This window comes from Pleurodeles waltl, chromosome 11, assembly GCF_031143425.1.
Source record: "Pleurodeles waltl isolate 20211129_DDA chromosome 11, aPleWal1.hap1.20221129, whole genome shotgun sequence".
Taxonomy (NCBI): Eukaryota; Metazoa; Chordata; class Amphibia; order Caudata; family Salamandridae; genus Pleurodeles; species Pleurodeles waltl.
Genome location: NC_090450.1, coordinates 933,925,527 through 933,952,485, shown reverse-complemented (window position 1 = coordinate 933,952,485; position 26,959 = coordinate 933,925,527). Strand labels below are relative to the sequence as shown.

Below are 26,959 nucleotides of genomic sequence, written 5' to 3'. Positions count from 1 at the left end.
ACTACCCAGCGTGGGTCGTTTATTTCCACGTGCGTCGTCCGGCTACGCATGGCTTCGTCAGTGTCGTTGGAGCCTTCTGATGTCACGGTCGTCTATATAGATGCCACCTCAGCACGGGTACGTCAGTTCTTTTCCTTCTGCGCCGCTTAAGCGCAGATCCGGGATCGAGCTACCCTTTGCCTTTTTTGGCAAGCCGTTTTTCAGCATTTTGTCGAAGATTTTGGTCATCTGTGTGAGGGAAATGTCTGCTAGGAAGACTGGGTTCAAGCCGGGCAGTGCCTGCCATTGCGCAACGTTGGTGACCGACCCCCATGAGGTATGTCTCTGGTGCCTCGACAGGGACCATGACTCAGTTGTGTTCCAGCTGCTGGGCCATGGCCCCAAAAGCTTTGAGGGAGTGGTCCCTAAAGCTCATGACGGCCCGGCAGTCGACGTGATTCCTCGGAGGTCACTGTCCCTTTCAAGGAGGAGGTCGCGGAACGGCTCCAGGAGCCCCAAGTCCTCTTTGTCCCATTCGAGGTCCTCTGGGCACCCAGGGAAGAGGCACAAAAAGAAGTCATCCAAGCGGCTGAAGAGGTGTCTTGGAAACATTGACGTTCTGAGCACGGTTCTGCGCAGTCGTTGTCAGGGCCAACTCCGTGTCTCCCCCCTCTTTCCAGGAGCCGGAGCGACCTCCGCTCAATTAAAAGATTTTTACGAGGCTACGCACCTTGTTTTTGAGCGGGCTGTCCCCTTAGGTGGGTCTTCGGACCCTGGTGGCTTTGGCCTCAGCGCCGTTGGGGACCCAAGGATCCGAAAGTGGATCCGGACTGGCTCCGGGTTCTCACAGTTGGCCTCCTCTGATGCCCGCCCCTGGCGTCTACACTCCCTCCACCACCGGCCCCCACTGGTGGTGGTAGCCCCATCCTCATTCCTGATGATCCAGAGCCGGAACAACGTCGTATGATGTCGATTCCGACTTCGACGGCGCTGATTAGGCCTGTGGCTGATTTTGAACAGCCAGGCACAGGTGAGGAGTGGAAGGGGTCTGAGGACTCTTCAGAATACGTATTGGAGCATGAACAGGACTGGTATGAGGATCGAGGGATGCCAGTGGACTGAATACTTCTCCAGATGCTGGCATGCTCTCACCTCCTGCTGTGGCTACGAAGGAGGGGGCATCTTATGCCATGGTGGTGCGTAGGGCAGCTGAGGTCTTGGACCTAGACTTGCCTACGGTGCCAGTCAGGACTAATCTCCTGACGGAGGTGCATCAGCCAGGGGTTGCTATATCAGAGCCGATGCTACCCTTCAATGAAGCCCTCACAGATGTCCTTCTGGGAACGTGGTCCAAACCCAGCACAGGGTCTCCTGTGAATAGGGTAATCAACCGCCGCCATCGATCAGCTCCAAGCGACCCTAGTTTTCTCACCCAACACCCCATCCCGGAGAGCTTTGTGGTCCAAGCCTACACTTCCCGTGGTGCCTTCCCTTCCGTTCCCCCTGATAGGGAATCCAAGAGGCTTAACCAACTTGGGAAGAAGATGTTTTCTTCCTCCAGCCTGGCTTTGAGGTCGGTATACAGCTGTTGCCTATTGGGCCGTTTTTCCATACTTTATGGGATATGGTGGCACAGGTGCCGCCCCAGGTCCCGGAGGGCGTACGGGACACACTCATCGAGACTGTCAAGGATGGGAGAGATGCAGCCAAGTTTATCATTATCTGTGGCTTGGACATGACCGACTCGCTGGGCAGGGCGATTTCTTCGACAGCGGCCTTCCAACACCATGCCTGGCTGCGTACCACTGGCTTTTCAGGGGATGTCCAGTCGAACTTGATGGATATGCTTTTCGATAGCACACACCTTTTTGGTGAAAAGGCAGATTCTGCGCTTGAGAGATTCAAGAATTCTCGAGCTACGGCCAGATTCTTGGGTCACTCAGCGCCTGTTCACCAGCAGTCTGTCTATCGCCCCTTTCAAGGCTTTGGGAGGGGCGCGGTACTACGCCAACAACAGGTTAGCCATCGGCATCACAGCATCCAGTGCGAGTACGCGGTCGTGGTACCTTCAGACCCAGAGGGTCTAGCCAGAGGTCGGCTACCACTCAACCCCCTCTTCCCCAACGCCCAAGCCCTCCTAGTGTGGTTCTGCAAGACCATGACCGTCCAGTTGGAGGGAGGATTACATTTCATCTCCCTCACTGGCGGTCCATAACATCGGACAAATGGGTCTTGTAGATCATACAGAAGGGCTATTTCCTTCCGGTCTTTCCCTACCTCCGGTAAAAAAACGGCTGACGGAGAATCATTTGATTTTGCTCCGTGAGGAAGTTGCGGCTCTCTTGGCCAAGGGAACCTTAGAAAGTGTCCCGATATCAGAAGTAGGCCGTGGTAGTTATTCCCGCTACTTTCTCTCTCCCAAAGAGAACAAGGGTCTTCGCCCTATTTTGGACTTAAGGGACGTCAATCTCTTCCTCAAAAAGGAGAAATTCAAGATGCTTACTCTTGCTCAGGTCTTGTCTGCCCTAGACCAAGGAGACTGGAAGGTAGCGTTGAACTTGTAGGATGTGTATTTTCACTTCCCCATCCTGCCCGCCCACAGGCGTTACTTGCGGTTCAAGGTGGGCCACGAGCACTTTCAGTTTACCTTGCTCCCCTTTGGTCTCACCAGTGCCCCTTGGGTGTTCACCAAAGTGATGGCGGTGGTGGCAGCTCATCTGCACAGGTTAGGGATTTCAGTCTTCCCCTACCTCGACGACTGGCTGTTGAAGGCTCCTATGCCCCAGGCTCTCGTCACCCACCTTCAGACTACAGCGGACCTCCTGCATTCGCTGGGGCTCCCTATAAACGTGCCAAAGCAGGCCAGTGTGGGGTCGTGGATGCTTTGTCAAGAGGCCTTGCTCTCTGGACTTGGCTGGAACAGCAGGGTATTACCCTGGTGGTTCAACAACTGACAGGTTTATGAACGCCACGGCTGACAAACTCAGCTGTCGATGCCTACCAAATGACGAATGGTATCTCTATCCGGAGGTAGCACAAGGACTCTTTCAGCAGTGGGGAGAGTCTTGGTTAGATCTGTTTGCTTCCGCAGATTACACACAGTCAGCAGTATTGTGCTTTGCAGTTTCCAAGGCGGCAATCGCTTGGCAACACTTTTCATCATGAGTGGAATTCAGGCCTCCTATACGCATTTCCACCCATACTACTACTGCCCAGCGATTTCAAGAAGATCAAGAACGACCGGGCCCAAGTCATCTTAGTGGCTTCGGCACGGAGAGTCTGGTATCCCAAGCTACTCAAAATGAGCATCAATCCTCCGATTAGGCTGGCCCTTGGAGAGGATCTTATGTTGCAGGGGAGGGTTCTCCACCCGAACCTGTCAACTCTGCGCCTTCATGCGTGAAGATTGAGCACCGGCAGTTGATGGCTTTTGACCTTCCTCACGAAGTATGTAAAGTTATTTTGGCAGCCAGGCTTCCTTCCACTAAAACGGTATATGCCTGCTGTTGGAAACGCTTTGTATATTATTGTATAGAAAGGTCTATTGACCCTCTTTCTGCTTCTCTTTCTGACATTCTACTTTTCATTCTTTCTCTAGCCCAGCAGAGTTCTTCCTTAGGGACTCTAAAGGGCTATCTTTCTGCCTTATCAGCATTTCTTCGGCTGCCTGACCTGCCTTCCTTGTTTAAATCTCCCATTGTAAATAGATTCCTCAAAAGGCTTGTACATATGTTTCCCCCTATGCCCTTTATTATGCCTCAATGGGACTTAAATCTAGTCCTCACATTTCTCATGTGTGTGCTCCCTTTGAGCCTTTCCACCACTGCCCCTTCCGGCTGCTCACCATCAAGACAGCCTTCTTAGTGGCAATATCATCTGCCAGGAGGGTGAGTGAGATGCAAGCCCTGTCATCAAGGCCACCGTATCTCACTATCCAGCCAGATAAAGTGGTTCTCAGAACTCGTGCCTCTTTCCTCTCCAAGGTTGTGACCCCATTCCATCTGGGTCAGAACATCACCCTTCCCACCTTCTTTGCTCCACCGCATCCCTCTAAGGAAGAGGAGCGACTCAATCGTCTGGGCCCAAAAAGAGCGTTGTTGTTCTACCCTGACCGCACAAAAGAGTTCCGGGTGAATGACCAACTCTTTCTGAGATACGTTGGAGCAAAGAAGGGTCGGGCAGTGCAGAAGCAAACCATTTTGTGCTGGGTCCTTCTCTGCATTAAGATATGCTACGTATTGGCCAGGAAGCAGCCTCTTGAGGGTTTGCGGGCTCATTCTACGAGGGGCAAAGCTGCTACCACTGCGTTAGCTCAAGGCTTACCAGTCCTGGAGATCTGTCAGACGGAAACGTGGGCGTCCTTGCACACATTTGTGAAACATTACTGCCCGGACAGTCAGATACGAAGGGACTGGTACTTTGCCCGTTCAGTCCAGCAGGACTTTCTAGTGTAAGAAGGAGCATCCGCAGCCCACCGCCAGGAGGTTATGGTTTGGGTATCTATTCAAAGGTAAGGAATCTGCAGTTAGAAGTCTCCATCAGATGAACGAGTTACTTACCTTTGTTAACGCATTATCTGGTAGTCCTCTATCTAGCTGCAGATTCCTTACACCCACCCATGCCTCCACGCTCTGCGGAAATGACTAGTAGGATTAGGGTTTATCACTTCTCGGGGCCCTAGTTTTGCACAGACAAATGTTGGTTCTATCCATGACTCTGCGCTACTAGCGTAGAAGGTTTGTGGATAAAAGAACTGATGTACTCACGCTGAGGTGGTATCTATATAGACGACCGTGACATTATAGATGGCTCCAGTGATGCTGGCGAAGCCACACGGAGCCAGACGCCGCATGCGGAACCAAACAGCGCCACCTGACAGCACACACAGGGTATTGTTCAGCGAAAAGATTCCAGATTCGAAGCTGATGCCAGGGAATTCAAAGGTAAGGAATCTGCAGCTAGATAGTCTCTACCAGATAATGCATTACCGAAGGTAAGTAACTTGTTCATTACAAATATTAATTCATAAGGCCTGCAGGGCTTATGTCAATACTCAGCTATGACTCAAGCGCCTGCTAATTTTGTGCATTCCCTGCAATTAATAATAGATGATTTGTATACCAAGTTCCCATCTTTAACTGTGTCTGAGCCTCTACCTCATTAGTAGTGCCTAGCCAGGCTGTCTGACAGCTACTATTGCCCTCTTTCTCCTACGGGACCCACAATGCCCTTAGAGAAGTGTTGCTAAAACAGGTGTCCAGAAAAGCACATCTAGTGATGAGGACCTGTTTGAAGAAGCAGCAGATGGTCCATTTGATGATGAGTGGTAAGACTGATTCTGATTATTCTATATCTATCCATCAGGAAACACATGTATACAGGCTGCAGCTATATAAGCTGAAGCACTGCCATCCTACTTACCCCTCTTTTCAGTTTGCCATTTCTGCATGAGTACTGTGTGGAAGAAACAGACAGACTATGAAACCGAAAACAACTGCAACAATGAAGTGCAAGTGTAAATCATTGATCCCAGAAAACACATTCATAGTGGTACCAGATGTATTTTAAATGACAGACACACCCCTGACCCGAACTATAGCCACACCTCTAGATTGACTGGTTTGTGATTCTGGAGGGCATTCCTACTCTGGTTAATGGTCTGCCTAAGAAAAGTAATCCCATTTTAACATCCTACAGCTGCATGCTATTCAGCTAACCCTTGTGGCTTTCTTGCATGCCATCAGGAGCACACTACTCAGGATAAGAAAAGAAAGCATATCCTCAATGTCTTGCATCAAGAAAAAATGGAACTTTTATATATTGCATGGCATCAATGAAAGCTCAGTTTCTTTTGCTTTGGGTCATTGTAAATAAGATGACCATTACTATACAGCACTTGCTGCAAATATCCAACAGCTATTCTGAGTCACTCAGCCAAAGTAAAGATGCTCACTACAAGTTGGGGTTAGACCAAATTACTTTGTAGAGAATATTTAGACATTAGGGGACTCTGCCACTGGACTTGTTTGCAACAAAAAACAAGTTAAAGCACTGACTGCAGGGAAAAACATTTACTGTGCAATAGTCACATCTCTATACCTTGATATTTATCATTTCTCCTTGTTCTGGGGCTTTCCCCAAAATGACGAATGACCTCTGGAGTTTGATGATAATCCTGGCTTGGGCAAAGCAGTTAAATTACCCAAAAGTTGCTTTAAATAAAAGACACAATCAGATCTCATGCAATGACGAAAAGGTAAAATCCCCTTCACATCCTAAAATCACTTTGCTAGACAAAATGACTGCTGACTATCTAAATCTTGAACAGCTAGATAATAGCAATGCAGACCCAATGTCGATACTTGAGATACATGCGACCATACTCATTATCAGCATATACTCCCCGAAATATAGGAGATTCTGTTACTGGTGGTGTGAATAAGGCCTTCAGCCTGTCTTTTGACAGCACCATTAATGGTTTCACCCACTCAGTGGGGTTGGAACAACTTCATTGAACTCTCCCATGAATTACACCTTCCTGAACCTCTCTTCCCCCACCTTTTGCACCCGATAAACTATATTTGTGGATGTCAACCGCATTACCCTGATTGATAATAATTTGCACAAACTTACCAGATGGTTCCCCCTAGACCTCCAAAGACAGAGCGTGGTGGAGAGTAGTTACGGGCTGGCATGCCACCATTGCATGTGGCCTCCTCACTCTACGGACCCTCAGGACATGGTTGTGGTGAGACGATCTCCACCATGGATGGAGGAGTAACTCTTGTTCCACCTTATGCTGCTGCTGAGGCTACCTCCTACAATATCACTAACACACACACAGTACTTCTCTTTCACTGGTTGCTACCCCTCCTTGTGGACCTTTTAGTCTCTCCTACATTCTGCAGTTTTTTTTAGACTGATATGATGCAGTGTTTGTCAGGGGGGTATGACTGTCTTACTAAACCATTACTCCTTTGCTGTGTTGGTTACTGATGTGCCAGCAGTGTCAGGGTGGAGGCCTCAAGCAATGAGCTTGGCTTTCTAGCTTCTAGTGCAGGCTGTATAAATAGACTAATTAGACATGCTAGGAAAAGCTGTTTTGAAGTTTTGTTGTTTTTTTTTTGTTTGTTTTTAATCATTTTCAATAGTATACAAGAAGCAACTGAAAAAGCCATATATCTCTTAACCATTTCCTCACAGGGATTCTCAATATAATGTAGCCTGCTCGTTTTCTGAAACACAAACCCATTTACACCATATTGGATGTGTGTAATCAGTCAGTACACCAGGAACCTAATGTTTTCATCGAGACAGTCGTACTTGCAACTAAACATTACTTCCCTCCGTTGAAATTAAGTGGTCCTTATTATATTACAACCTTTGTCAATGCCACTAGTTTGTTTTTATCATGTGTAATCTATGAAACTTTCTTTTGTAAACTAGTAACTGTCCTCATGAAGACACCTTGCATGCAGTGGAAATGTATCACTTTGAGTGAGCGGGCATGACAATAGCATCCCTACTCTGTTTTCGTAGTCAGTTTGTAAGAAGTATCCTGTCCCAGGGGACTCGATAAGTTCCTCCCTTGCTAGCTAGAAGGATTTGTATGCCTGTTTGTGTTTTTTTTTTTGTTTAAAGGGTATGGTGCAGTACATGGGGATAGGAGATGCTGTGGCATTTTTTGCACCAGGATAAACATATATACACACAAGTCAAGTGAACCAGGGCAAGCTGGCACCACTTGACATCTGAAATCTTCAGAATTTATACAGAGATTAAGTTCTCAAATATTTCGAAATCTTTGAAACGCTCTGCTAAGTGGTACTGTTGCTTTCGTACCACACTTTCAGCACTCTGTATGATCTGCACTTTTGTAAAATGGTAATCCACAATATGAGTTATTTGTTAATTATATATATTTTTTTTCAGAAACAATAAACGAGGACAGCAAGGTTGGGACAGGAAATATATTGTCTTGGAGGCATCAAAGGTGTTAATTTTTGAAACAGACTCCAAAGAAGGTATGTGAACTGATCTAAACTTTTCATTAACATCTGGAGTATTCTTTATTCAAACAGTCCCTTATGTCGAGCTGTTTCTAATAGGTACTTCTACCTGCTAATACCTCCCCTCTTGAATCTTCTTCAGGTGCCAAGCTAAATCTGGGTAAAATAGTTCTCCTGCACTGAAAAGTGGTGTTTTGTCACTGGGTTTAACCACTGATGTACAACATGATGGCGTCATATAAGACGTTACCTCTGCGCACTGTCACCATTGAAAAGTCAACCCTCAAGAACTGAGGACAGTTCTTTTCTCACCACGCCTTTTGACGTGGATGTGAAAATGCTGTTTGAGTATTTTCTCACAATGTGTCTTTTTTTTGCAGTGTTTCTGACCGCATGTCTCCCCGAAATTCTCAGGGTTTAAACCATGTTGCTCCTGTAATAAATCAGTGTGGCTTTCAGACCTCTATGATGTCTGTCTCAGGTGCATTAGACCTGACCCAAACGCGACTCCAAGGTATGGGACAATTACAGCCTCATTCACAGAAACGCCATCAAAAAGTGTGGCGCTCAGTTCTTCAAGACATGTGCTTGAGACATTTGCTTTGGAGACGTTTCTACTCTAATTCACACCCCATTCACATGCCCAGCATCATTTGCCAACATTTTTTGTTTTTTTTGTTTTACGATATCTTTTATTGCAATAACATACACTCAATAATACTATACTGTTCAGAAAAACCCCAACATTATACTGACTCCTTCCTCCCCCCCCCTTCTGCACAAGATTCATTTGTAACGGATCATAGGTCTGCATTTCTCGTAATCAAGTCATACTTCACAAACGTGCAGTGTTCTAGGTTAAGGGTGTAGAGGACTGTTCGGTTTCAGATTCCGAGGTCGTATTCTCTTCTTCTGATAAGGGGGCATCTGTAGTTCTCAGATTCTCTAGGATCACATTCCATTGTGTAACATTTTCGGTGGGTTTTTGTCCTTGTATAGTTTCTTTCCACAGCACCGCTCCCTCGGCCTCTGCCCATTTTTCCAATGCATTTTGCCATCTATTCACTTGTGGACCCACTGCGTTCTTCCAATGTGAGGTTATCTCTCTTCTAGCTAGAATCAAAGCAAGATCAATGAACCTGTTGGCTATTTTGTGAGTTGAGGGACAGGTAAAATCTCCTAATACTGCCACGATTGAGGAGGGGAGTAACGTCTCCCAGTGCAAGAGGAAATCTTCCTAAAGATCACTGCCCAGTAGTCTCCCAGCAGAGGACAACTCCACAACATATGTAATAGACCTACTGCAGACTTAGTACATCGAGGGCAGCAGGAGTTAGCCGCACCATAAATGTTAGTTATCATTCGAGGAGTTAGGTAGGCTCTATGGTATATATACAAATGTATTAATTTAAATCTTGCATTTCTCGGCACTGTGTAGATGTGGGAGGTTATCCTGGTCCACTGTTCGTCGTCTATAGTAGTTTCCAACTCTGTATGCCACTTGGTTTTAAGCTTGTTTAGGGGTAAGCATGTGCTGTTCAGCAGAGATTTATATATACCTGAAATCACTCCTTTCCGTTCCACAATTGAGCATATAAGGTTACAACCCTCATGAGTAGATGGTTCAAGTGTACCTGCTCTCCATCTCTTATTAATAGCTCTAGTTATGGTGCTATGTGTAAGGAACATTCCTGATGGAAGGGCAAACTGTTCTTGTAATTCTGCGTAGGTGCGTAGTCTCCCATTATTAAACAGGTCACCCAGTTTTGTAATATTATATGTCTTTAATTTAGTAATGCCTATTATTATATGATTTCCTATAGTGTGTGTCAGGCAGGTTATGGGGACCTCAGGTGTGTATGGTGTTGTAGTGCTGGTGCGCTTTTGGTATTGCTCCCAGCAATATCTGGTTGGTTCCCACTCCATAGGAAGGGGTAGTTTCTGCTTTTTGGGGTTCAGTAATATACCCAGGATTTGTGCTAGTGGGCCGTTCAACGGAATCTGTAAGTTCCTGGGCGCTGGGGGTTCTGTAAGCAATTTTGCCAACCATTGCAATTGTCCTGCCCAGTAGTAGATCTCCAGGTCTGGGACAGCTAGGCCCCCTTCAATGGTATGTCTCTGGAGAGTGTGCAACGCTATTCTGTGTCTACTTGATCCCCAAATGAAGCTCGTGACCATGGATTCTATGTTATTGAATACCATTTTTGGAATTAAAAGTGGAATAGTAGAGAAGTAGTAGAGCAGTCTGGGCAAAACTATCATTTTAAGCAGGGCGACTCTTCCAGAAACTGTTGGGGGAGTGTCTTCCAGAACTGCATACTTGCCCGGATCCCTTTAAGTGTTCTATGTATGTTCCCTTCTAACAGGTCATCCGTGGTATGGTATATATTAACTCCCAAATATTTAAACGTGTTCGGGTCCTGGGCAGACCTTTGGTGTCTGTAGGTTCTGTGGTGTCTTTAATTGCCGGGAAGATGGAAGATTTTCTCCAATTAATGCGGAGACCGGATGCTACTCCATATGTTTCTAACATGTCCATTGCTCCCGGTAGCCCTACTTCTAGGTTCTCAAGAAAAAGTAGCATGTCATCCGCGTAAAGAGCAATATGATGTGTCCAGTGATTAATCAAAATACCCTCATAATAGCCTCAGATTCTGGCCATTTGGGCAAGTGGTTCTACTGCCACTGCGAAAAGAAGGGGTGATAAAGGGCAGCCCTGTCTGGTACCTCTACGGAAAGAATCAGACACAGTGCGACCCATTCGCACTCGTGCTGTGGGGTTGGTGTATAGACGTCTCGTCCAACGGACGAAGCCTTCTCCAAGTCCCATCTGTAACATTACCTGCTCCAGATAGTCCCATCTTAAGCTATCAAAGGCTTTTTCGATGTCCACCGATATGATCGCCGCGTGTGGTGTAGTTAGTGGTATGTTGTGGAGGACTGAGAGCAGGCGTCTGATATTTTGAGCAGTGCTGTGTGAAGGGATAAAACCCGACTGATCTCGATGGATCAGTGAGGTCATATGGGGTAACAGCCTATCCGCTAACACCCTGCTAAGTATTTTATAATCAAGGTTGAGCATGGATAACGGACGGTACGATCGGACATCGTTGGGGGGGGTTTATCGGGTTTCAGTAATGGAATCATTATGGCTTCGGAGGTCGATTGGGGTATATTATTATTATTCCATGCTTCTGCGTATAGTATGCAAAGTTGTGGAGCTAGTAAGTCCTGGAAACTAAGATAAAACTCCACTGGAAGTCCATCTGCTCCTGGCACTTTGCCCCTCACCATGCCTTGAATTGCCGATTTGATTTGTGCGATCGAGATAGGTGTTGCCAGAGTCGAACAGTCCTCAGCTCCCAATTTAGGGAGGGCAAGGGCTTCTAACTCTCGTATCTGGGTCTCAGTTATTATATCAGCAGGGGGTGCATACAATGCTGAGTAGTAGTTAAAGAAGCTCGTATTTATCTCCCTCTGCCCGTAAACATTATGACCTGGGGTGTCTTCAATCTCTACCACAACCGTTTGTTGCGTATGGGGCCTGGCAAGCCAGGCTAATAGGGCACCTGACTTATCCCCCTCTGCGTGCCTTCTGCTCAAATAGAGTTTATAATCAAAGCGAGATAGTCTAATATTTGCCTCAGCTATCTTATTTCTAGTTTTGAGCAGTAAAGGAGACAGATCAGGTTGCGTAGAGTGATTACGCTCGAGATCTCTGAGGGAGTCCTCGAGCCGTTTGAGTTCCATTTCTAATACTTTCCGGACTCCCATATTTTCACTAATACATTGACCCCTAGTGACTGCTTTGAACGTTTCCCACTCAGTGGATCTGGAGGAGGCAGTCCCTGCGTTTTGTTTAAAGAAGTCCTCAATGTTTTTATGCAAGACTGGTTTAAATGCTTAGTTTTCCAGAGCATCCACCCTCAAACGCCAAGTTGGTATTGAGGGTCTTTCCCCACTCCAAATTAATGCGAGCAGCAGGAGGTTGTGATCTGATATGGTGCGACTAAGATATTCAGCTGTCATCACCGTATTGTGCACTTCCGGTGACACCAAGAAGGTGTCCAGCCTAACATGTAAGGCATGTACAGCGGAATAATATGAATAATCTCTGATATATGCGTTGAGTTGTCTCCAGCAGTCTTTGAGGTGCCAGTGTAGTTGGCAACTTTTGAATAGTAGGGCAGTTTTGCAGATCGGGGATTGCAAGAGAGGTGGATGCGATCCATCCAGATCAATGTTAGCTATGCAATTAAAGTCGCCCCCGATTATTTTTGGGCCTGTCATGAGTGGGCCTATATCATGTGATACCCTGTCGAGGAATTTCCCTTGATCTTGGTTTCGGAGCGTATATTCCACTAAGGGCTATCTCTCTTCCTTCCAATCTCCCTGTGACTATTACATATCTCCCATCCTTGTCTATGATCTTGTGTAGCACCTGGCAGGCCACACCAGGACGGATCCATAATAACACTCCCCTTGCAAACACTGAGTAAGTGGTGGCAAAGATTTGGCCTCTCCATCTTTTTTTTTTCAAGGCGTTAACTTCTTGTTCTACTAGGTGTGTTTCTTTTAAGGTAGCAATGTGAATACCCCTTCATTTAAGGTAATTGTGCACTTTGTACCTTTTAGACATATTATTTAGGCCTCTAACATTCCATGTTATAATTTTATATTGTGTGGTCATGATCTATACTGCTGGAATGATGTGGACAGTACCTGTATTCCTGTTGCAACGTTTGGAACCATAATGATAAGTCAGATTTTTTTAAAAATCGAGAATTGCTTGGGTCATTACCTATTTGTGCATTTAGTCCCCCAAAAACTAAATTAACTCAGTTCCCAACTCCCATTCCCCAGGACCGGTATCTATAACTCTCCCCGTCCAAACCATATTAACAGTCTTAGTTAGTGTCCTATAGGTGGGTAGAGTGCCAAAGGCTGAGAGCTGTTGCTCCGGGCCGTTCCCCAGGCCCATCTGTGTTACTTCTGCTGCCCAGTAAAGTGTATTTGAGAGGCTTTGTTAAGTTCAGCTTCGGAGTCGCCTTCATCTGACTTATGTAATAGTATCGCAAAACTCAAATCAATGTTCCTGGAGTTTTTCTTTCACTCAGGGAGAATTCAGATAATCTCATCTGCTGTTCTCGGGGTCACTGGAAGGTAAGCCGACAAGGGTGTCCTGCGAGGACCCTGAGGACCCCCCCACCGCACGATTCAATATCTGAGACATCGCCAGAGGTTGGGGATAGTGGAGGGATCCCTCCGCTCAGTGCCGCTGCTGTGTTTATGGCCTCCCTCGTCTCCTGTAATGACTGATGTCTTGGAGGGGCTGCCTCAGTAATCTGTTTCCTAGATCTACTGTTTCCTTCCGGGCGTGCGGAGGGATCGAGGGTTGGGGGCTGGTTTGGCCAAGTCCAGGGATTCCAGCCAGTCTTCCACTGCTTGCGGAGATAGAAAGAAGTGTGTTGTATTGTTGTATTCTACTCTGAGCTTGGCTGGGAAGAGCATCACATATTTTATACCATTCTCACGCAAGACCCGCTTAGGTTCATTGAAGGAGGCCCTTTGCGCTTGTGTTCCTCTGGTGAAATCAGGAAATATCATGATTCTCCGATTCTCATATAAGACCTCCCCTCGCAAGCGGGATTGAGTTAGTATGTGGTCTCTGTCTTTATAGTGTAACAGTTTTGCCACTATTATTCTCGGTCTGGTTCCGGGAGGGGGTGTTCTGCTGGGTACTCTGTGGGCGCTCTCCACCGCAGAAAACGCCGAGAGGCCCTCAGGTGCTACTGCATTTCTAAGCCACTGCTCCAGGAAAGATTCCATGTTGATTGCTGATGATTCCGCTCCTTCTGGTATACCAACTAGTCTGAGGTTAGTCCGCCGAGCCCGGTTTTCAGCATCTTCTGCCCTTGTTTCCAGTGTTTTGACCCTTGATGTAAGTTCCTGAAGATCTGAAGATGTGGATTTCTGCGTTGTGGTCCTCAGTGTAATATTTTTTTCGTTCGTTCCCACTCTTTCAGCTAATTTCCGGTGGTCGTCCCGCAGCAGTGAGAAGTCTATTGTTAGGTTGTCTATTTTACTTTCAAGTGCCTCGCAGGACTCTTTAATGGCAAGGAGAACGGTATCTAAGGTTGGCACCTGTAGTTCCTGGTCCTCTTGTGGGCCTGCGGATTGGGATTGTTCAAGCGGTCTGGTAGTAGCAGCGCCATCTTGATGGTGTTCTTCTCGTTTTTTGGGCTTCCCCATTGTTGGATCAGGAGAGCAGGCCGGGGATGAAACAGGTTTGCCCGCACAATTTAGCTTGGTCCACCTCTACGTAGAATCATCCGATTGTTCCCCCCGGCTGGTTCCGGTGCTCACCACCACCCACGTAAGTCGCGGATTTCAAGTCATTGCAAAAGTTGGTCACAACTTACCGCTTCCTCCAGCATGTTGCGGTTCCGCGGGCGGCGGGATAGCAAGAAAGCAGACTATGGGTCCAGGCAGACGGTGGGAGGGACCAGCAATTGTGTCGCTTTTGCTTCACCAGTGAGCTCTCTGGTATCAGTTGAACAGCCAGTGTTACCCCCTTCCTCCAAAGGTGTAGAGAATCTTCTGATTGCTCCTCTCCAAGTGGAGCGTCTCAGTGTGGGCGATCGTGTGCAGGCTCCCAGGTGCTTTCCTCTCGAATCTCTGCCAGTGCTCCATTCACTGGGTAGGGCGCTTCTATCACCCGTGACCCACCACTGCCCTCGAGCCTCCCGTTGGGGGGTAGTTCGTCCTCCGCCGCCACTATCAATTATTAGGCCCCCTCTGTTCTTCGTTCTCACCCTTAAGTCCCTGGGTCGCGCTCCCACCGTGATTTGTTGCCGTCGTCTGCGACAGGTAGTTGGTCCACTATTAACAGGAGGGTTGTTCCCAGGATCGGTGCTGGTTCACTGCCCAAGCGGGGGGCCTGGTCTCCCCTCTTCGCTCCATCACCCCAGCCGAGTCGTCATTCGGGTGCGGCTGCCATCTTGGGACTTGGCGGCCGCAGAGAGAGCAGGACAAGACAGGACAAATTCTCCCGATTTCCCCCACCGTTCGGGTTCGCAGTGGTATCTCCGTATACTGCTGGCGTTCCGATATCAGATCCGTTAGTTTCGTTTCCGATTGGGCATTATTTGTTGGTGATACATTGATCGGGCCCAGTTCGCGGTCCCGGAGCTCCACACTAGACATGCTGCTGCATCGGCTGCAGGCCACGCCCCCATCATTTGCCTATATCATGTCAGCAGTGAGGCAGGCAGTCTCCTTCCTCCTGCTGGCATTGATAGTAGCAAATGTTTTGCGATGCTGAATTGTCTGTGGCCTGGATACCTCCCCTGAAGTGGATGTGGGGAGGTTGCCTCGTTCATGACTGTTCTGTGCAAGGCTGCAGAGGTCCTTGAATTGTATTTTACCAGTACACAGGATGTGGAGGCTCCAACGGTCATCAAGGACAGCAGCAATAGTTATTCTCCTGGCTCTGCTATAAAACTGCTTTGACTTGTCATTTAGGGAGCACATGCAACCTAGGCTGCGAGGGGGGGGGGGGTTATACCTTTTCACTTTACACTTAGGAAGATTGTTGGGTCCCCCAGATTGTCAAATAAATCTATGCTCTTACTTTTAGGACTTCCCTTTGCGGCAGGATTTACCATCCTTCTGTTAGGGTTAACATCAGGCCCTCGAGTTTTCAGAGGTGGTGGCAGTGGTTGCAGCACATCTTTGCGGTTCAAAGATCTCTGTATTTCTATACTTTGAGGACTTGCAGCTAAAAGCAGGGTTGCCGCAGCGGGTGTGCACCTGCAGACCATGATCACCCTATTCTTCGACCAGTGGTTTTTAGTCGGCCTTGCCAAGTAAATTTTATTACAGTCAATAAAAACCATAAACATTAGAATACAATTAAATACAAAGGTCTACGTTGACCATTGTACAAAATTAATTCCCCTGAAAGCAAGGCGTGCGGTGTAACTTGAAGTAGCATTTTCCACTAGCCAAAAATAGTTTTAAAATCACATGCACTCAATGGTGGATTAGTAAGATGCTGTACCTGCTTTAGAACTAAGTCACTAAAGTGCCAAAAAAAGTGGTGACATCCTTTTAAAGCTACATGTTTAAAGGCTCTTTCAATCTAAAGGTATTGCTAAAGTGCAACAGTTTAAAACCTACATCACTAAAGTTCCAAGTATCAAAAGTCATTTAAAACCTACATCACTAAAGTGCCAAGTGTCAATACAATCCCTAAAACCATCTTGTTAGATTGATCCATCAGATTAGAATGCTGCTAATCAGCAACAATCCCTATAAAGGAAAATAAAGCATAAATAAAACAATGATGCAAATAGGCAGGTGATTGGTACCCCACCCACTGTATAGTACTTTCATACTTAGGGTGACTTTCCTTTAAAACTTATAATCCAGCACAATGTAAATGATAAAGCAGTTTAAGAACAAATCAGTAAAATGCTTAGTACCATCAGCTTTCATGCAGGCGACAGGCAAACATTTATTGCCGATGTTAAGCTGACCTAGCTAGATCTCCTGTGCTGCTAGTTGTGGGTTGCTGCCAGCTAAAAGACACTCAGTTTTATCCATGAATTAAATAAAATGAATGTCACAATTGAAAAGTCACACCTCAAACACAAAATGATTGCTTGGCGGCAGGTTCTGATGCCGAATTGGAGGAATAGTGGTGGTAACCATTATCTACATTCAGATAGAAGACAGGGTCAAATGCAGAGAAGGTGCAGAAAGGCTTCTTGATGAAGGAACTGTAGTCTAAACATACTAAGAGGTGCTGAAACCACCCACTTTGTCATAAGATCTATCAAGGAGCATGACTAGAAGTGTGGCTGCATAAGCCTTTATTTTAAAATAGAATCTGTAGCTTTCAGCTAAAATAGCTTTGGTTTGACAACCGCTTGGAGGAGTTATTGGCATCCAGATGTGGCTTCTTTTCCTCATTTCTTTTCCTAATTTCCCAGGAATGAAAGCCTTTTCACTTGCTTATTCAGTGCTAATTTAAAGCTATTGTACGGTAGGTTTTGTTTCCATAAGCTTTCTGCCTGAAGGTGTCTCAGGGCAGAAGTCAACGCTGATTTCCATTCATTGTTTTGCACCCATCTGCCTCTCCCTCCAAACACACATTTTCAATGTGCCTGCATCCGCCTGACTCAAAGAAAATGAATACTTAAGCAGTGAGGCCACTGGGTATGTCTATTGATCGATAAGCCCAAATTCAAGCCTCCTATGGGCTCGTGATGCATTATTGAGGAACTGAAATAACAGGCGGCACACTTTACTTTGCAAAACACTTAAAAAGTGCCCTAATTTTGGGGGGATTGCTAGGCATCCAAAGGATAACAGTGCATTAATTTTGCCTTAACTGTCATGGGTTCGACAACTTGCGGAAAACTACCTGGAAAGCTTAGATTAGTGTGGACATCTTAGGTTTCAATGAATTGATTTGTAAAAGATGGACTCTGTAGTACTGCACCCATACTCCCAAGTATTTGTAGCTATGGCTGCTTTTAATCGGTGTCTAGCCTAACTGCCAGGCTTCATGTTTGTTCCCCTTTTGACCAACAATTTAAATGTTTATTTTTTATCAAACTTAACTGCCATTGCAATATTAATTTAAAAGCCTCAACAGAACCATATAAATATACATGAGAGAGAAGCACACTTAAATGGCAGGCTAGTAAGTTACAGGTAAAAGTAAAATCTAGTATCTTTCAACAAAATCAGTGTTCAGAAAAACACAGTTTAGATGTAGTTAAAATATTCATTGTGTAACATGGACACAGTCAACGAGTTTTGTCCCCAAAACTTCTTCAGGGCAAAAGTTATAATTGTTTAACCAAAAGAATCCAATTGAATAATTCACTGTCCTTTAGTCTAATGATGACACAACTTCTATAAGCAAGTCGCTAAAACTTAAATTCTCCAATAAATTCCTATAATGTATCATCTCCCAGTATTGATGTTACATGTCCCGACTTAAAGCCATAGCCCCCTTGACAGCGTCCTTCATGCATGCTTTAGGGCAGTGGTTCGCAGCCTGTGGTCTGGGGACTCCATGGGGTCCACAAAGCCTTCTCAGGGGGCCCGCTACTGCTTAGAAAATTTAACAATATTACAATATTAACAGATTAGTTCCCCAGCTTTCAGTAATGACTCAGTGGGGGGGGGGGTCCCCAGATTCCAATAATGATTAAGTGGGAGGTCCCCAGGTTCCGGTAATTTTAAAGAGGGGGTCCACAGCAATCCAAAGGTTGGGAACCACTGCTTTAGGGTGTTCTTTGGATGGTTAGCCATGAGAATGGAACACCTTAGTATGGGAACAATAACAGGTGCAGTAAATTGAACCACAACCATTCTTGAGCTGCTGTTGTGACCTCACAAAACCACACCAGTCTGATTCAGAAGCACAACATCATCTGCATTTTGTAAGGCTGTCAGAAGCTGACAGCCAATGAATCGTGGGTGGAATATTGCTTGATCTGAAAAAGCACTCAGATCTGAAGTAATCAAAGTTAAAAAAGAGTAGAAGCGAGCAGACAGCCTTGTTTTAATCCTCTATTCATCTTCACTTTTGGAGAATGTGTGGTTATTTCCTAACTTTTTTTGTACTCCGTTATTGGAGTAAAATAATTGAATGGTATGCATCAGATTGGATAGAATATTCCAGGCAACAAATTTCCACCGATCAGGCCCTGTTAACATGATCAAATGCTTTAGAGGAATCGATAAAGCAGGAATAGAGTGGCTGTTTTGACTGAACTGGCTTATTTATCAACATTGCCAAACAAGGCAAATTGTAATTCATGCTTGATTTCACTCAAAAGCCTGTTTGATTAAAACATATTAATTTTTCTTTAATTGCCTAGTCTTCCAGGTCTGACAAAAGTATACTTGCAAAATAATTGGATTCAGTTGTCTACTTAGGTTATCAAGCGATAACAATTTGGTCTTCAATAAGCTCCATTTTTATAGATGGGGTGTAAAACTGACCCTATCCAAGAGTCTGGTATGGATTCAACGTCAAAGCAGTTATTAAATATATTCTGGAAAGCAGCTGACCAGTACTCTGAACCACAAGGGCTGGGTCCGGCATCACCCTGGCATTTAGTGATCCATCCTAAAATTTATTTTCTGGATTAGGCGAGCTAGGTTGGTGAGCAGTCAGCACATGGCCAGTTATACGTTGCACCCTTTTGGTCCCGCAACTCTTACATATTTGCTGCCTATGATCTCTTTCAAGGCAAATGATGCAACGCCAAAAGACTTGCTGATTCTTGCAAGCAAAGAGGAGATCCTGCCATTGCTGGACTTCTACACTCCTCCTGGAGTTCCACAAATATTGTTGATATGTCTTTCTCTGTTCTTTTAGTCTCTTAGCCTGGTCGTTGCAATCTTCTAGGTTTTTTAGTTCTTTAACTTCTCGGTCCAGTATTTGCCTTTGGGCTGTTAGCTCCTTAAAATATGCATTTTTGTGTTGTGGTCTTCTTGCTGGATTATGGCATTCCAGTTGGCCACCAAAATGGTTTGTTAATTCACTTATTGCAGTTTCCCAGTGAGGAATAATTGAGTGGCATTTTCACCTGGTCGTGGTTCAGTTCATCTTTGTCTTCCGGGGCAGCCATCGAACGGATCTTTTGCCCGGCATAGAATTCAATCTGTCCGCAGGTCTATGCCTATGGTTCAAGAGACAGGGAGCCTTGAGAAACACCATCTGCCTGAGGTGGGAATTCTATATTCATTACACGTTCCTTCTTGCCCCTCTGAGTCCTCTGCTTCTGAAAAGCTTCATCAGGACCATGTGCAGATGATCTAGATCGCACCAGACTGACCTCTGAGGATGTAGTACTCCGCTCTGCTCCATCTGTCCCTGTGCCCTCCTCTTCTGCTCCTGCTCAGTGTAGACTTCATCTCACAATGGAAAGGGCAGGTTTTGCATCCAAACATCTGGAGCCTCCACTTTTGTGTTTGGTGACTGAACAGGAATCTATGAACTCCTCTGATCTGCACACAGAGGTGGTGGATTTCATATTGTGTGTGTTCATCACCCCTCTGACAAGTAGGTTTATTATAGTCATTGGTCCTATTTAATTTCCTGGTGTGCTGTGTAGGAAGTTGATAACCCTGACATCTCATTCCTCTGATTTGTTACTCTGGCTGTCCTTGGCCTGGCAGAATTTCTCGATGGACTCTTAAGGGTTACACCTCTGTCCTTTCAGCTTTACTTTGTTTGCTGCATCAGCCATCATGGTTCAAGTCTCCTATTGATATGCATTTTCTGAAGGGGTTGAACACTTTGATTCAGCCCACTCTTTGTCATGCCTTTAATAGGACCTTAACCTGGTGCTTACATTTCTCATGGGCTTGCCCTTTAAGCCTATGCTTTGCTGCCCTTTTGCTGCTGCTTGCCTTGAAGACTGTTTTCTTGATTGCCATTACCTCAGCTGACTGTGTTAGCGAGCCGCACGCTTTGTCCTTGTTCTACTTTTCCTTTTTTTTTTTTTCACTAATTGCTTCTTCAGACTAAGGCTCACCTCCTGCCAAAAATGGTTGTCCTGTTTAAGGTGCGTCAGAGCTTTACACTTATATTGTTCCACCTTTCTCCTCATTCCACAAAGAGGAGGAGAGATTACACTATTTGTCCCTCAGGTTCTGTATCAGCAAGACCCACAAATATTGGAGAGATGATCAGCTTTTCCTTGGCTCTTCTGATTCCAAGACATGAAGGCTGTTTCAGAAGACTATTTCCTACTGGATCATGCTTCACATCAAAACCTGATACACTCTTTCCAAGAAGGATCCTTCTGAGCATCCTCCTGACAGGTCCAGTCTACTGGGGAAAAAGTCATTTCTTCAGCATTGTCCGGGGGTGGTGTTGTTTTAGATATCTGTCAGGTTGCGATATGGTCTTCAGTCCACATTTTCACAGAGATTCACTGCCTCAACTCTGAAGTCTGCAGGGATGTCCATTTTGCCAGATCTGTGTTGCAGAATTTCGTGGATTGACCATTTATTTAAATCCACCATTAGTGGAGGTATTAATCAGGTATTGAGTTAAGATGTGAGTAATCTGCAGGTAGCAGTATCCAACAGAAGAACGTAGGGTAACAATCTTTCTGATGGATACTCCATCTACCTGCAAAATCCTTCAGTGATCCGTCCTGCCTCCCCATTCCAAAGCGTGGTAATGCAGGGGTGTGGAATTTAATAAAATATCTACTTGTCCATGGGACAGTTTGCTTCTTAAATCTACATGTCCTGTAAAAAAAAAAAATCCACTTGTCCCTTTGGTGCCATGTAGTGCGACGACAAATTATGGCAGTAATCTCATTATAAAAGAACTCTGATAACATCCTCTCTGATTATCCCAGGGCTTCTACTATAATAGGTCTTGAATACTTGGAATTTCAATCCCTACTATAGCAATTTCCTTATTTTGCCACCTTTCCGCATATCTACATACTGGGGCTGGAGGAAGCAGTAAGCAATAGTTTCAGGGCTGGAATGCCATTGAGTCTGCAAACCTACTAACTTGCATGTTTAAAGGATTTTCACCAGCTCTTCTCAAATCTTTTACCATAATGGGAAAGGTTGGCAGTTTACTCCTGACAATGGCAGAAGTAGAAGTTTCTCCAGGGTTGGGGAAAAAAGTGGTTGGAGGGAAAGTATAGTTTCCTGATCTTCTGTAAGTTCTTGTGAATTCATGAAAGCCACTAATTCAAATACATATGCCATGAGTGCACTTTTGTGACTTTCTTTAAGAATTGGGTCCCTAATTAGGTCTGGTGACATTTTTTTTTATTAAACTTCTATTTCTCTCTATCAGCTGGCTTTACTGTGAGTGATTGCATTCTGCTCTTCCACAAGGAGCATATTGCCACACAAAGTAGTTTTGTTCAGTGCCAGGAACTACTGTGGCAATCAGTGGCGTAACAAAATTGAAGGTGGCCTTTCTACAAAGAACATGGAAGGACCTCTCCCTCCAGACTCCCTATTTGCAGGTTCTGTGCTGAGTGGGCCCCCTGGAGAAGAGCTGAGGGGGCGTTGTTAAGCCACTGGTGTGCTTTTAGAGACCAAAAAACATTTTTTGCTTTTTGCCAATGTTTGTTACAAAGGTGAGGGCCTGGCATCTCCCACACCATTAAAGAGTTACAAAAGGCATGTCAGAACCAGACATGCATTGACAGAACCAAAAGATTCACACACAAAATGTTGTATATTTTGTATATTTTCATGCTTCCCATCCTCTTGTTGAAAATGGTTACACTGATTATCTATTAGTAATATTTTTTTGGAAATGCTAGCATGCATCAACATGTTTTATTAAATGACGCTTCAAAGAAATAGCACCTAAAGTTTCATAGTAGCAAAACCATTTTTTCCTACTTGTGTTTTTTTCCTAAACATTTTATTTGAAAGGAAAGAATCATCACTCTTGCTTACAAGCTTCTGCAAACATTTGCATCTGAACAGAGAGGATTCTGTGAGCATTATACTTAGCCTCATATTGTTAAACTTATCAAACATGTAAGTATTTTTTTTTTTTTTTTGTTTTTTTACTGGAACCACTGTCAATAGTGCAGTGTGACCATAAAACATTTACATATGGACACACATATTACCTCAACCGCAGACAGTTCCCTTCTCTGTAAACTGGCAGCCAAAGTGTTTGTGCTGCTGGGGGTTGGGCCTACTTGTCCTAAGGACAAAATGAACATTAAAACTTGTTGCCCTTGACCCCAAACAACATATCCTGGGTGTCGGGCGATAGGAATTCCACATCACTGGGTAATGTGACTGTTATTAACACATGTACAATACAGCTTCTAAGAGCTTCATCTCCACTAGGTTGTTTAAAAAAAAAAAGCGAAAGAAAGAACTGTTAGGGAACTGTCATCAGTACCCTCAGGGTGGTGCAGGAGAGCTATTTCAACTTTCTGGGTCTATTAGAGTGCCTAAATGGGACTAAAGAGGTATGGAATATGCAGGAAGGTGCTGGTATCCCCCAGAAAGGTAAGTAACTTGTTCTGCTCATCAAAATGGCTACACACACCCTGAGAGTTTGATTTGTCCTGTTCCTCCCAATTTAGCACAATGATAGAGCATGGTTGTGCAAGGTATTGTTTCTTAATTGACTTAAAGTTAAACTTTGTACTTTCTGAATCACCTTTATTTGTACATCAGTGTTTTTCTTCCAGACCCTTATTGGTGTGTAAACATGTTAAAACTTAATTCATTGTCACTGTAATTTTTAGCCTCACCTTTCCATTCTTGAGTCTTTCATGTTATTACATGCATTGAGAGTCATGTGAAGACTGGCCATTGTTTGGAAGAATGCTCGTTGTTTGGAAGATCCATTATGTTCTAGACAGTTGAATGATCAGTAATGTTGCGAATAATGCACCAAACTTCTTTCAAAAATCAAACACTGAATTTACTAAAATCAGTTTACAGATATTTACTATTAAGCCTCTCTCCTCTTTGCATTGAAAGTTGCACAATGAGGATAAAACATACCTGCACACCTGGAGAGGAGTCCCACGTCAGTGGAGAGGAGACTGTCCTTGGAAAAATGAAGTGCTGGAGGACAGGGCTACTCGGAGCCTGAATATCTCGTGGAGCAGGAGCTTTGGTAGCTGCAAGTCACAGTACACAGAGGTACTGTCCTGCAAAGAGAGGCAAGGGCTCACCGTCTCCCAAGTTGGACAGCTGGTAGAGAGGACCAAGGGGACCACTGCAGACCACCACCTGTAATGCAGGATCCATGCAGTTGCGGAGAAGAGGGGATCCATGCAGCTGGTCGTCCTTGCAGTTGGTGCCTGCAGATGCAGGGGAGTGACTCCTTCACTCCAAGGGAGAGTCCTCCTTACTTCTTGTGCGAGTTGAAGACTTGTTGCCCTCGGAGAATGCACAGCCAGGGAAAAGTTGCGGTTGCTGGAAGGAGCCTGGGAAACAATGTTGCAAGGCGAAGTCACCGCTGGAGTTGCAGATTGTCAGATCCTGGAGGGTCATGTTGCTGTCCCGGTGGCCAGAAGATGAAGTAAACGATGCAGAGGATCCTGCTGGAATCTTGTACGTCGAATCCGAGGAAGTACCCAAGAAGTAGACCCTAAACAGCCCAGGAAGGGGGATTGGTCACCTACCAGGGTTTCCACCTATCAGGAGGAGGCTGTGACGTCACCTGCCTGACCTGGCCACTCAGATGCTCCCAGGGGCCTCTGCCCATCTTGGTTTCAAGATGGCAGATTCAAAACCTGGAGGAGCTCTGGGCACCACCTCTGAGGTGGTGATGGACAGGGGATTGGTCACTCCCCTTTCCACTGTCCAGTTTCATGCCAGATCAGGGACCAGGGGTCCCTGGACTGGTGGAAACCGGTTTATGCAAGGAGGGCACCAAATGTGCCTTTCAAAACATACTGGTGGCTTGGGGAGGCTACCCAGTTGGGGGACTGCCTATAAGTAATCTAGTGTAGTGTTACTACTGTAATAAAATACTTTTATTTTTGTAACACTATGTGGTTCCTTTCATGTGTGATAAGCTGTATGACTATTGTGGTATTGCATAAGCTTTGCATGTCTCCTAGATAAGTCTTGGCTGCTCATCCACAGCTACCTCTAGAGAGCCCTGGCTTCCTAGACACTGCCTACATTCACTAATAGGGGTCGCCTGGACCTGGTGTAAGATTCTAACACTATAAGTGTCCACAACACACCAGGCCAGCTTCCTACAGGCTATATTTTACATTGGTACCTTCTAAGGCTTCTAGCCGTGCTCGTGTTTATTCTACAAAGTTCCCAGGCTACATCAAAAGTACTGCGCTTTCTCTCCATTAACAAACTTGGGTGGAGTTCCTGTCACTTTACGCCCATTGTGGCAGACGCAATCCTGAGTAGGTTTTCCACACTTCTTTATACAGAGGAGCTTTTCTCCTGCAATAAATAAAAGCATGTGGATGTCTCTACACACCCACATTGTATCAAACACTACTGAGACTTGTGCAATAGAAGCAGATTTTTCTAGAGGGTATTTCAAACAGCAGGTTCCTCACCTTAGAATACCCCTCAGATAACAGGCTTGATCTGGAAAACTTCTTCTTAGCAGTGATCATGTGCACCGCTTGGTGGTGCTGTGCAGCTACACATGGACTGCCAACCATCCTGGAGTGGAGAATTATTTAAATGCCACCCCTGCACACTAACATTAGTTCCTTCGTTTCAGTGCAGTCCAACATGGATCTGGAGCTCCGCTCCCAGCTTTTCCAATGACCTCTCAAACAATTTCTTGAAAATTCTGTCCCCACCAAAATGATAGGTTTCAACCCATGCTATGCTGTAGGAAGCATATGCCAGTCACAGACCCACAGGAGGTGTACCTTTAGTGTCTGGGCTCAAGCTATAACTAAGTGGTACAATAGGTGGGCCTTCACTCGCCCAAAGGCACTCAAGAGTTGAAGACAAAGCCACAGGTCACTGAGCACAAGAATTTGTGGCCTTCACATAGGCCCCACTCCTGATCAGGGGACCAGTTCCATGCCAAGGCCTTTCCTGCCGCACTCAACTTCGTACTCAAAGTGCTCCAGGAAGTCTATGTCCACACACAAGTATAATACAGTGAAGCAAGACTCAACCCTGTCTCACCACCCTAACTCCAGAGAGAAGATGCAAGGATGTCATCATGTCGACCGCACCCTTTTAATGTCTCCAGCCAGAGAATCGATTCCTCACCTGGTCCGGACATGCTCCAAATTTTGTGGGCTGTCATCTACCCCCCTCACACCCCGCAGCAGATGGTGGCCTTCAGGGAGGCCACGGTACAACGTTTTAGTGTGATTCTGGCTCCCTGTTGTGTGACTGTGGGCCCCATGGAACCACATAGACCTCCAGTCAGCTTACTGCTGGTGAGTCGATCTGCGGCACTATCTGCCCTGTTGGGACTCATTAGTGGTCAATGCCAATGACAGTAAAGTCTTCTATCGTGGCTGGTGCTGACGCAACTGGAGCTACAAGATAACCTGGTGCTGACACCTATGTGTGCCCAAAATGACTTTGGTTGAGCACAATGGATGTCTCACTACAAAATTTAAACTGGTCATTATGTAACCTGACTCTAACCCTGTGCCTCTGCCATGTCTTCCTGTCAGCATAGGTTCCATTATCTTTTTGGTTCTGACTCTGATCCTGTGCCAGAGCTGGGAACACCCCAAGATGTTTACGATGTTGGGTATAGCTTGCTCCCCTCATTATATCAATGACGCCTTATACTTTGATTTACAGAAAGACAATGAGCTTGACCCTTCACATGACAGGGCATGACTCACTACTCATGTACTCACCAAGATCTCATAGTCCTGGCCAGCTACTTCTGAGCCCTTCCTTCGCTTTAACAATGTCCTCACTATTACTTTGATTGTTACTTTGTCAAAGCCTTGTTCTTGCCTGTCTGTGAATTAGCAGCTAGATGTCAGTCATCAGTCGCGTGGTGATCTGAATTTTCGCACCAAGCTTCCACACAGAGATCCTTATCATTCAGGTCTCAACCAGCAATGTGGATCTTAACTCCTTTCCAACCACTCATCCGGACTGAGAATCCAAGAAGTGCATATTTTCTTATGCCAGTCTAACATTGTGGTCTATAAATACCTTTTGTTTACTGCATTGCTCAACACATGCCTTATGGGACATGGCCAGTGAGATCTTGCCAGCAGTACTGAAAAATCTTATGCTGCTTCTGGCTCAGATGATTCATGATGAACAGGATGTTGCCGAATGTTATCCAAGAACGTCTGGATACTACAGATTTCTGGGAAAGGGCAGTACGTACTAACATAGTTCATCAACAGGTAGAGGCATTCCACATAATTCTATGGTGATGAACAAGCCTCCCTCATGGATATAGCTTGTGATAGGTCCTGCCATTTCTATGAAAAGGCAGACTCTTT

The 26,959-nt window shown here is 45.5% G+C and overlaps 1 protein-coding gene across 2 annotated transcripts in view; it reads left to right on the top strand.

Moving 5' to 3' along the window:
• CIT (citron rho-interacting serine/threonine kinase) overlaps positions 1-26,959 on the top strand; it is a 1,039,445-nt gene that overhangs the window by 787,953 nt on the left and 224,533 nt on the right. For both annotated transcript variants that reach the window (XM_069215034.1, XM_069215033.1), the window contains exon 35: positions 7,912-8,003. In XM_069215034.1, the coding sequence (XP_069071135.1) occupies positions 7,912-8,003 (92 nt within the window). The remainder of the gene's footprint in view (positions 1-7,911; positions 8,004-26,959) is intronic.